The 12,285-nt window shown below is 44.2% G+C and overlaps 1 protein-coding gene and 1 pseudogene across 1 annotated transcript; both read left to right on the forward strand.

The window, feature by feature from the left end:
- The first annotated feature begins 501 nt into the window (after window positions 1-501).
- On the forward strand, window positions 502-5,140 carry LOC112305041 (olfactory receptor 1F1). Its single transcript, XM_024560694.3, has 2 exons — window positions 502-580; window positions 3,976-5,140. The coding sequence occupies exon 2, from the start codon at window positions 4,142-4,144 to the stop codon at window positions 5,075-5,077; it is 936 nt and encodes a 311-aa protein (XP_024416462.1). The 5' UTR covers window positions 502-580; window positions 3,976-4,141; the 3' UTR covers window positions 5,078-5,140.
- Window positions 5,141-10,623: 5,483 nt separating this feature from the next.
- Window positions 10,624-11,786, forward strand: LOC112305040 (keratin, type II cytoskeletal 8 pseudogene; annotated as a pseudogene).
- Window positions 11,787-12,285: the final 499 nt, after the last annotated feature.

The raw sequence follows: 12,285 nt of genomic DNA on the forward strand, positions 1-12,285 counted from the left end.
AAAACTTCTTCCTAGCTACTCTGGCTGTGTAGCTCAGTGGATTGAGCACGGGCCTGCAAACCAAAGGGTCACCGGTTTGATTCCCAGTCAGGGCACATGCCTGGGTTGTGGGCCATGTCCCCAGTTGGGGGCATGTGAGAGGCAACCACACATTGATGTTTCTCTCCCTCTCTTTCTCATTCCTTACCCCTCTCTCTAATAGATAAATAAATAAAATCTTAAAATCTTCCTAGTCTATTCTCTGTCAACCAGGAGAGACAGGTCTAAAGAAAGATGCTTTTGAGACAAAATTCTTTTTTTCCTACTGGGGTGCCAGCCTCAAAGGCCCCTTTAGGGAAGATGAGTTCATTGTATTCATTCTAATGAGGTTCTCCGGGCACACACCCCAGGGGCCACAGGGTCTGGTATAAACCTGATACAGTGGCTCTTCTGTGTGCTCCCAGAGAAAGCAGATCCCTCCTCCATAGCCACATAACCACAGACAAACTTGAGGCAGCAGCAGTCCCAAGCCCCTGGAAACATACCACCTGGGGGCTAAGAGGCCCTGGCATCTGATGGAGGCACAGAAGTCGTTGGTCAAGTAAGTGTGTGAGGTGCATGAGTACAGGGGAGTGGTCTTACTTGCCCTGGAGCTCCCCCTCAGAGGCTGAGGTGCTCTCTGCTCAGTTCCACCCATGAGGACTCAAGGTGCTCTGCACAGAGCCTCACATGTGGGCAGCATTGTCGGGAGCTGGTCAAGAGAGTGGACACTAGAACCAGAGCCTGGATGGGATCCTAGTTCCAAGCAGGAGTTAAGTGTGGATGCCTCGTGGGGTTGTGGAGAGCTCAGTAGAATGATGTGTACCAAGTGGTTGTTAGCTCAAAGATGGATTGCATCCAATAAATGTCATGGTCCCGCTCAAAGCCTGAGCAGGTGCTGCAGGAGAGAGTTCATGGGCTTTAACCTAGATCCATGATCCTCAAGGTGGTGGGGGAGGATTTGGAGCCCTTCCCAGGTGGCCTCAAGACATTTTTGCTTGTTGCAACTAGAATGAGAGGGGGTGCTCCTGTCATCCAGTGGGTCAAGGCCAGGGATCAGCTTCCTACAATAATACATGAGGGCACCCCCACTACAAACAAAGGATCCAGCTCCAAATGTCAGTATTGTCCAGGTAGAGAGCCCTTCGGCTCCACTCAAAGGAGGGGCATTAGGAAAGTAGAATAGAAGGCAATGCAGGTGAGGGGAAGCAGCAGGTGCAAGGCTCCAAGGCAGGAGACAAAACCAGGAAGATGGAAATGGAGGGTGTTGGGAGTGAGAGGAGCAGTCCTGAGCCAGGCAGGGTGACGGTTGGTGGGGGGCAAGACTGCCATCTACATTTCACTGTCCCTTTGGCTGCAGTATGCAAAAGGACTGCATGGGGCGAGAGTGGCCATGGAGAGCCCACTCCACGATGGGTCATCCGGGTGGGAGATGATGGCGGCCTGGATCGGGGTGTTCACTCTGGAAATAAATTCTCTCCTTCTGTCCAAGAGATGAAGATGATGTTTTAAACCCACAAATTGGGAATGGATGGGATGTGAGAGGCAAGAGAGGAGTTGGTGGTGCTGGCTAGGGCTGTGTAGCCTGTGCACCCCGTGGAATTGTGCAGTGCACCACTCCCAGGTGTGCAGTCCACACCTCAGCAGCTCTGGTGGGGGAGATCCCATTTCGGACCTCGTGAGACTGAGTGGCTGGGGAAGGAGGTGTCCAGGAGTGATGATCGGGAAACAACAGGATAATCAAGTAGGAGTTTGGAGAGAAGTGGATACTGGAGCCAGAAGTTCAGTCACTGACTGAAACGAGTAAAGGTAGTGTGGAAGATAACCGAGTCCTCCGCATCAAGACATCTACCACCTGTATTACAAATATGTTTATGCCTCACATGTGCCTTGAGCCTGACGTGGCATCCAGTGTGTGGATTGCAGGGTAAACAGCTCTCCTGGGTTCTGAGAATAGGACTCCAGCGATACAAAGACTAGGCATGTTGTCTCACAGAGAAATGAGTGCACTCCTCTCCTCAGCCTTCAATAGAATAGTATGGCCACTGCAAAGCTTTGGAGAGTCTATTATTTTTCACATATATTTGCTGCTGCTCCCTGGGAGAGATTTCTACCTCTCTACCCCTGACACCAGGATGAGCCACAGACATGTGAGTGAGGGTGAGAGCAGGGTGTGTCCTGGCAGAAGCACTTAGGAGCCAGCATACAATTCACTTTTCCCACTGCTGCCATATCGGCAGTGTCCCAGACAAAGGTTTGTTCATCTGCCTGCGTCCTGGAGGGAATCCATCACAGTGAGGGGCACAGCCATAGCCCACTGTGATGCACATGTAGCCTGCGTGAGAAATAAGCCTTCATTGCTGTCAGCCACTGAGATTGGGGCGTGCATGTTACTGCAGCATAATTTAGCCTACACTCACTAATACAGAGGCAATGGGCTGTCCAGGGGAGGCCAGGCTCAAGGTCAGGCAAGTCTTACCTGGTGCAAGAAGCCAGAATTTGTGGACAAATTAAGATCCTCTGTCTCTAAGATTGACGTTAAGAAAGAGAAAATGAGCAAAATTAGCTCCTTTTGGAAAAAACCTGCCCCAGGACACAATGAATCTGTATGCTCTCATAGCCCAAGGAGGAGAGAGACATCAGTGTTGTGAAAGATGAGTTATTGGGACATTTCAGAGTGGCGCCTTTTCAAAAAAGCATCCTTTACAGAGCTCCACACTCATTGTTTCACTTAATTCTCTCCGGAAACTGAGGCTTTGGGCTTGTCTGTCATTGGCTCATATGGCTAATAAGTGTCAGGAATGGCATTCAAACAGGGTTCATCTGGACCCCAGAGCTCTTGCTCTCAAACACTAAGAGATTTTTTAGATCAAGGTATAATTGACATACAACATTGTATTTGTTTCAGGTGTACAACATAATATATTTGCATATATTACAAAAATGATCACCACAATAAGTCTAGTTAATGTTCATCACCACACGTAGTTGCAGGTTTTTTTCTTGGGATGAGAACTTTTAAGATGTACTCTCTTAGCAACTTTCAAATATACGACACAGTGTCGTTTACTATGGTCGCCATGATGAACAGTGCATCCCCGGGACTGACTTACTTGAAAGTGGAGAGCTGTACTTTCTGACTCCCTTTATCTACTCTGTCCACCACCCCACCCACAACACCCTGCCTCTGGCAATCACCTGTCTGTTCTAAGAGATCTTAATTCTCAGAAAAATTCATAAGGTTCAACATTTTACATATTAACCCATCACATCTTCACAACAACTGTATGGGGCAGATACTATTATTATCCTAATTTTACAGATGGGAAAACTAAGGCACAGAGAGGTTAAGTAACTTGCCTAATGTCACACAGCTAATAAGTTGCAGAGTTGGGATTTAAACCTAGGCTGTCTGGCTTTGTAGTTGATGCCCTTGTAACTCTATTATTTATTTTTATTTTTTTAAATCCTGGAAATCTTGATGCTATTTATTATGCATTTATTTCTATTTTCCTATCTTTATTGAGGTATGATCAACTGTTTGATATTATATATGATTAGCTCTGACCAGTGTGGCTCAGTTGGTTGAGTGCCATCCTGCAAGGTCACTGGTCCAATTCCTGGCCAGGGCACATGCCTGGGTTGTGAGTTTGGTCCCAGGTCAGGGTGCATACAAGAGACACCTGATCAATGTTTCCCTCCCTCTCTTTCTCCCACTCTTTTCCTCTCTCTAAAAATAAATAAATAAATAAATAATTATATATGATTAGGTGCAAACCTTGATGTGTTGATACACTGTAAATTCATCGTCACAGTCAAGCTAATTAACATCACTATTTCGATAGCATCACTAAGAGCTCTCACTAATAAAAATCATTGTCCATATAATATGTCAGGTAGGAATGTAAGCCCCTTAGACGTGTTTTTCTCACTTAATCTTTGTAACAATCCTAACAGGTAAGAATTATTAGTCCCATGTAACAAATGAGGAAACGGAGGCTCAGAGAAGTTGAGATAAACCTGGAAAGAGGAACAGGAAGGACAGCAATGAGGTGACTTGTTTCCTCCCCAGGAGTCCACCCATTGTTGATACCCTTGCTTCTGGTTTTAGAACTGCCCGGACATGGACAATCAGACCCAAGTCTCTGAATTCATCCTCCTCGGCCTTTCCCAGCAGCCCCTGCAGCAGCAGGCATTCTTCAGGTTGTCCTGCAGCCTGTATCTGATTGGGTGCCTGGGGAACCTGCTCACCATCCTGGCCATCATCTCGGATCCTTACCTCCACAGCCCCATGTACTTCTTCCTCAGCAACTTGTCTCTTCTTGACATTTGCTTTACCTCTACCACCATCCCCAAGATGCTGCTGAACCACCTTTGTGGGAGCACCACCATCTCCTCAGCTGCTTGCCTGGTCCAGATGTATTTCTTCCTCGCCTTTGGGGGCGCCGACAGCATCCTCCTCTCGGCCATGGCTTACGACCGCTACCTGGCCGTCTGCTGCCCGCTGCAATATGTGGCAATCATGAGCGTCCTTCGGTGTGCATTGTTGGTGGCGGTACCCTGGGTCTTGGCCAACCTCAACTCCATGGTCCACACTATTCTGATGACCCGCTTGTCCTTTTGCACCAATAGGATCCCACACTTCTTCTGCGACCTCAACACCTTAATCAAGCTCTCCTGCTCTGACACGCAAGTCGACGAGGTGCTGGTGTTGGTGCTCGGGGGCTCGGCAGTTCTGGTCCCTTTTGTGTGCATCGTGGCCTCTTACACACCTATCGCTGTGGCTGTGTGGAAGGTGCCCTCCACCCGGGGGAAGTGGAAAGCGTTCTCCACCTGCGGCTCTCACCTTTGTGTCGTCTTTCTCTTCTACGGGACTATCATTGGGGTCTACTTCAACCCCACATCCACACACACCACCCAGACGGACATAGCAGCCACCATAGTATACACCATGGTGACCCCCATGCTGAACCCCTTCATCTACAGCCTGCGGAGCCGAGAGCTGCAGAGGGCCCTCAGGAAACTGCTCAGCAAGAACCACTTTGCTAAGTTTGTTTGAAGATCGTTCTTATACCCAACCGCTTTTGAAACAAACTACTGCTTCCCAATGTTAGAGCTCACAGTGGATTTTCTTCCTAATTTTTCTTTTTTAAAGGTGGAAACAAAATTATTATTCATGTAAGTACTTTATTTTTAATATATTTTGAATACATTTGACATGTAACATTGTGTAAATTTAAGGTATACAATGTGTTAATTTGATACACTTATATATTGTAATATGATTGCTGTGGTAGTGATTTAGTACTTGTCACATTATATAATTCTCTTTTCTCTTTAGTAGTTGAAATAATGAAGTTTTATCCTCTTAGTAAGTTTGATGGTTGTAGCACAATATTGTTGTCTATATTCATTTTACTGTGCATTAGATCTCTATGGCTTACTCACTACTCATTGCAAGTCTATATCCTTAAACAACACCAGTCTTGTCCTCCCAACCCCCATCTCCTGGCAACCACCATTCTCTGTTTTTCCATGAGTTTGATTTTTTTAGATTACACATATAAGTGATATCGTATACGACTTGTCTTTCCCTGACTTATCTCACTTAGCATAATGTGCTCAAGGTCCATCCATGTTATTGCAAATGGCAGGATATCCTCCTTTCTCTTGGCTACCTAATATTCCACTTAAATATGCAAGTATATACCACTTCCTTTTTTATCCATTAGTTCATTGATGGGCATTTAGGTTGTTTCCACATCTTGGCTATTGCGAGCAATGCTACAATAAACACAGGAGTGTATATAGCTCTTCAAAATCCTGTTCTCATTTCCTTTGGGTATATATTCAAAAGTGAAATTGCTGGGTTGTGTGAGGAAATTCCATATTGTTTCCACAGCAGTTACACCAATTTACATTTCCATCGACAGTATATGAGGATTCTCTTTTTACCACATCCTGGGCAATACCTGTTTTCATTTATCTCCTTGATGATGGTAATTCTAAATGTGTGAGGTGATATCTCACTGGTTTTGATATGCATTTCCCTGATGATCAGGGATGTTGAGTATTGTTTCATGTGCCTATTGGCCATTTTGATGTCTTTTTTGGAAAATTTTCTATCTAATTTTGCTGATTTTTAATCAAATTCTTTAGGTTTTGTATTATTAAGTTGTATAACTTCTTTATGTATTTTGGATAGTAACCCCTTATCCAATACATGGTTTGCAAAAACTTTCTTCCATTCTGTAGGTTGTCTTTTCATTTTGTTGTTTCTTTGGCTGTGCAGAAGGTTTTGAATTAGATAGAGTTCCATTTGTTGATTTTTGTTTCTGTTTATGGCTTTGGTGTCACGTCCAAAAAAGTATCGCCCAGACCGATATCAAGAAGCCTCTTCCCTACGCTTTCTTCTAGGACTGTTATGGTAGCTGGTTTTATATATACATCTTTGATACATTTTGAGTAAATTTTGGTGAGTGGTGTGAGATAGGGGTCCAGTTTCATTGTTCTGCGTGTGTTTACCGGTATTTCCAACGCCATTTGTGGAAGAGACTGTCCTTCTCCCATTGGGTGTTTTTGGATTCCCTGTTGAACATTAGTTGAAATGTAAAGCTTTTCAGGGTGGCTTTGCTCGGCCCATAGACACGTTAAATAGCTCACAAAAGGTATTCCCTTTTTAGTTCCTTCTGTCCTTCTGCTCACAATCTGAGAACATCTTGGTTTAGTGCTACTATTACTTCAACACTTCTCACATAGCATCCCTTTAGAAAATGAGGAGGGTCTTGGGCTTACAGGTTTCAGCAGGCTAGAATTTAAACAACCTTCTCTCATTTTCTTGCTGTTCTCTTTACTCTTCTGTAACAGTTGGGATTCAGGTGAGAAAATGGAGAACATGTCTGGCTGGCACACTTACCAAACGGTGTTGGTTTTCTATGTATGCCAGTGACCTATGCATGTATAATGAAGAACTTTATAGGTTTAAAGACTTCAGCTGAAAGACAGTTACTGAGCAAATGCTGGCATTGTGGTACTCAGATGTAGCCTGAGGAGTGGGAATACTGGATTAAAGAGATTGTCCATGCTGAGTCAAGAGCAAAAAGACTGGAATTTCAGGATGGTTTGGAGGCATTGGCTTTTAATTCTGACAGACTTGGGTTCAAATTCTGTCATTTGCCTGTGAATAGGCTATCTCTTATCTATTCTCACTTTCTCTTTGAGTGGGAATTCTTCGCAAAGTGGGGCTATTTAACACTTTTTTTCTCCCCTGTTGTTTCATCAGCTAAGCTCACATCTCAGTGATACTGTTTTCTCAGCTGTCAAATGGAGTTAGCAATGGTACCAATCTCCCTGCGGGCTTGTGAGAATTACATCAAATACAATGTAAGTTAATTATCATACATACACAGGAAGCTCTGTACATAGGAAGCACTAGATAAATCAGACTTCTGTGGCTTGAAAAAGACAGACACCACAAGTTCAAGAAACTAAAAATCTATTTTAAATGAAATATGCTTGATTGTACTTAACACTATTTTATTTTCAAATAAGAATTGCAAAGTTATTTGTTGGACTTATTTTTAAATGTTTTCAACTCTTGGATAAAAAGCTGTGGCACATTTACACAATGGAATACTACACTGTCATAAAAAAGGAAAACAACTTTTGCGACAGCATGGATGGACTTGGAGAATATTATGCTAAGAGAAATAAGCCAGTCATAGAAAGACAAGTACCATGTGATCTCACTTATATGTGGATTCTAATGAACAAAATAAAATGACAAACTAAGTAGAAACAGAGGCATGGACACATGGAACAGACTGACAGCTGTCAGGGGATGGAAGGGAGGGGCACTGGATGAAATAATGTGAAAGGATGAGCCAAGAACACATATGCATAACTCTTAGACACAGACAACAGTGTGGTGCTGGCCAGAGGAAAGTGGAGGCGGAGGATGGGGGGAGGCGGGCCAACAGGAGGAAAATGGGGATATTTGTAGATATTTGTATGAGTGCCAATGATAAAAATAAAGGAAAAATGTTTTAAACTCTGTTTTAAAAAAATTAAGCCACAATGCCCTGAAAAAAGCCCCCAGAATTTGAAGTTTTGTCAGTTCATGAGAAGCAGCAGGATTTGAGGCAGAAGAAAACACCAGTGTTGAAAAAACAAAGTCTTATAGTGCTCCTGAGAGTGAATGCCCACCTTTGTGCCAAGCTGACATACAATGTTTATTTTTAAAGGGAGGGCTTAGAGAAAAAAACAATAAAGAAAGCCCAAAATCATTGAATTTAATTATTGCTACAGGAAACTATCTATTTTTATTTTTGAGGTAGTCCTTTCAACAAGTTCAGCTTCATCTGCTGGTGTTCTGTTTTTACGTTCTTACTGGACTTTGGAAAACAAACAGTTTGCCAGAGCTGAACTTTGGTGATGAAATTCTGTCCCACTTATCTTCTAGATCTTTCCAGGATAATGATTTTCCTTCTCTCTACTCCCAAGTCTCTCTCACGTCCATGTATAAATACATTTATTATATAAAAGGTGACATTTAAATCAGTGGCCTATTTATTAAATCATGTTGGAACAATTAATTAGACAGTGAAAAATAAGTTTTACCACTACACATCTGTTCGAATGGCTACAGTCCAGAACACCGACAACACCAAATGCTGATGAGGATGTGGAGCAAAAGAAACTTTGATTCATTGCTGGTGGGGATGCATAATGGTACAGGCACCTTGGAAGACAGCTTGGTGGTGTCTTACAAAACTGAACATACTGTTACCGTACAATCCAGCAATCATGCTCCTTGATATTTACCCAAAGTAATTAAAATATTAGGGCCATGCAAAAACCTGCATATGGATGTTTATAGCAGCTTTATTTATAATTACCAAAACTTAGAGTAAACTGGATGTCCTTCAATAGATGAATGGATAAATAAAGTGTAGTACATCTACACAATGGAATATTATTCAGTGCTAAAAAGAAATGAGCTGTCAAGCCATAAAAAGATATGGAGGAAATTTAAATGCATATCAATAAGGGAAAGAAGCCCATCTGAAAAGTCTATCTACTGTATGATTTCAACTATAGGGCATTCTAGAAGAGACAAACTATGGAGACAGTAAAAAGATCAGCAGTTGCCAGGGGTTAGAGGAGAGGGAGGGATGAACAGGCAGAGCTCGGAGGATTTTCAGGGCAGTGAAAATACTCTGAGTGAAACTGTAATGATGTCATTTCATAATATATTTGTTAAAACCCTTAGAACGCATAACACCAAAAGTGGGCCCTAATGTGAACTATGGACTTTGGGCAAAGACGATGTGTCAGTATAGGTTCATCAGTGGTAACGAGTGTACCACCCAGGGGTGGGGGGCTGGTGACCGGAGAGGCTGTGCGCATGGTAGGGGTCGGGTGCACAGGAAATCGCTGTGCTTGTCTCTCAATTTTGCTGTGAACCTAAAACTTCTCTAAAAAAATAGTCTTAAAAAAAGTTAAAACCCAACCTGAAATGTTTGCACAATATTTTTTTGTAGGTGGAAGTTTAAGAGCTTGGTAAACTTTAAAAAAAATAAATGGCCAGATAGTAAACATTTTCAACATTGTAGGCCACATGTCTCTGTCACAACTACTCAACTCTGCATCGTAGCGCGAAAGCAGCCAGGATATGGATGGATGGGTATGGCTGTGTTCCAATAAAACTTTATAAAAACAGGCAGCAGACCCACATGCTGTAGTTTTTCACCCCTAAACCTATACTATAAAAAACATTAGAAGAAACAAAAGAGAATGTTTCCGACAGGAACAGTATTACAGCACAAGAAACAGAAGGCAAAGGAAAAAGACTGATAGGCAAAATTAGTATTTAGAATCTCTCTTTTTAAATTCACACCCAAGGAAGCCCTGGCTGGTGTGCTCAGTGGATTGAACACTGGCCTGCAAACCAAAGCATTGCAGGTTTGATTCCCAGTCAGGGCACATGCCTGGATTGCGGGCCAGGTCCCCAATGAGGGGTGTGCGAGAGGCAACCACACATTGATATTTTCTCTCTCTCTCTGTCTCCTTCCTTTCCCCTCTCTAAAAATTAATAAATAAAATCTTTAAAAAATGCTAGTGTTTGGGATTCTCTCCCCATTAAAAAAAAAAAAATCCTCACCCAAGGATATGTGTATTGATTTGAGAGAGAGAGAGAGAAACACTGATGTGAGAGAGAAACATCGATTGGTTGCTTCCCATATATGCCTCTACTGGGGATCGAACTTGCAACATTTTGGCACATGGGACAATGCTCCACCCAACTAAGCCATGTGGCCAGGACTAGAATCTCTTTTAAAAATGCCTGCAAATCAATAAGAACAAGACAATCTAATGGAAAAATGAGGAAAGGCTCTGAATAGACATAACAAATAGAGAAAATGCATGTGGCTTATAAACAATGGAGATTTAAAATCCTGCTAGTGATTAGGGAAACACAAATTAAAGTGATACCAGGAGCCCACTTGACAACCATATCGCAAAGTTAAGTTTCAGAAGCAGCTCTCTGGCTCCTTCTCGAATATCTGTCTGGTTTGCCTCCTCACCTCCACTCCAGCCTCCACCATGTCCACCTCTGGCCCCTAGGCCTTCAGCAGCTGCTTGTACTCAAGTGGGCCCAGCATCAGCTCCTCAGCCATTTCCCAAGTGCGAAGCAGCTACTGGGTTGGCCTGGGCGCCAACATGAATCTGGCTGGGAGTTCTGGCAGAGCTGGCAGTATGGGGAGCCTCAAAGCCGTCCAACTGAACCAGAGCTTGCTGAGGTGGATAGACCCCAACATCCAGGCTATGCACAACCAGGAGAAGATCAAGAGCCTCAACAAGCTTACTTCCTTCATCGATAGGAAGGTGCGGAGCCTGGAGCAGCAGAACAAGATTCTGGAGACCAAGTGGACTCCCCCGCAGCAGTAGACGACTCGCAGTAACATGGACAATACGTTCAAGAGCTACATCAGCAACCTGCCGCAGCAGCTGGAAACAGCGGCCCAGGAGAAACTGAGTCTGGAGACGGAGTTTGGCAACATGCAGGGGCTGGTGGAGGACTTGAAGAATAAGTGCAAGGATGAGATCAACAAGTGCACAGAGATGGAGAATGAATTAGATCAAGTATGAGGAGCTGCAGATGTTGGCTGGGAAGCACGGCGATGACCTATGTCACACAAAGGTGGAGATCTCTGAGATGAACCAGAACATCAGCTGAATCCAGGCTGAAGTTGAGGACTTCAAAGGCCAGAGGGCTTCCCTGCAGGCTGCCATCGCTGATGCTGAGCAGCATGGCAAGCTGGATGTCCAGGATGCTCAGGCCAAGGTGGCTGAGCTGGAGCTGCTCTGAGGACCACCAAGCAGGACATGGTCTGGCAGCTGCACAAGTACCAGGAGCTCATGAATGCCAAGCTGGCCCTGGACGTGGAGATCGCCACCTACCACAAGCTGCTGGAGGGCGAGGAGAACCGCCTGGAGCCTGGGGTGCAGAACATGAGTACCCACACCAAGACCACCAGCAGCTACCCAGGTGGGCTAAGCCAGGCTTATGGTAATCTCAACTATGGCCTGGGCTTCCAGGCCAGCTTGGGCTCTGGTGGGGGCCCTGGCTCCTTCAGCTGCAGCAGCACCAGCTCCTCCAAGACAGTGGTTGTGAAGAAGATTGAGACCTGTGATGAGAAGTTGGTGTCTGAGTCATTGATGTCCTGCCTAAGCGAAGGACCACTGCAGTCCCCCTTGTCCTCTGAGCCAGTGGGAGAGGAGTTGTGCAGGGGAGCGGTGGGCACCAGAGACCCGCCGGAGGCTCAGACCCAGCCCTCAGCTCAACCTTGGGGTGGGGGAGCTTACTGCCTGGGGGACGGCCTCTTACCCAGGCCCCCGACTAAAAGCCAAATCAAATGTTTTTTTCCAAAAATAAAGTCTCAGCTGGCTCTGCCAAAAACAATTAAGTTTCACACTCTTAAGCACTAGTGAGGGTGTGGGAAATGTATCCTCCGACAACAGGTGCTGGGAGTGTGAGTCAGCACAGCCACTTAAGAGCTTGGTCTGGCAATGCTTCTTAAATTCAGGAATCACATTTTCTGTGACCTGATTATCTCATTACTTAATTTTTATTTGAATCCAATAGTGTCTTATATAACAGAAGATGTACAAGGATAGTTATTGCAATTACACCTAATGATGGTGAAAAAATTGGAAGCAACCAAGGTGTCTATCAGTTAAATATACACTGCATATATTCGTGAA

Source organism: Desmodus rotundus, chromosome 9, assembly GCF_022682495.2.
Source record: "Desmodus rotundus isolate HL8 chromosome 9, HLdesRot8A.1, whole genome shotgun sequence".
NCBI classification, from domain to species: Eukaryota; Metazoa; Chordata; class Mammalia; order Chiroptera; family Phyllostomidae; genus Desmodus; species Desmodus rotundus.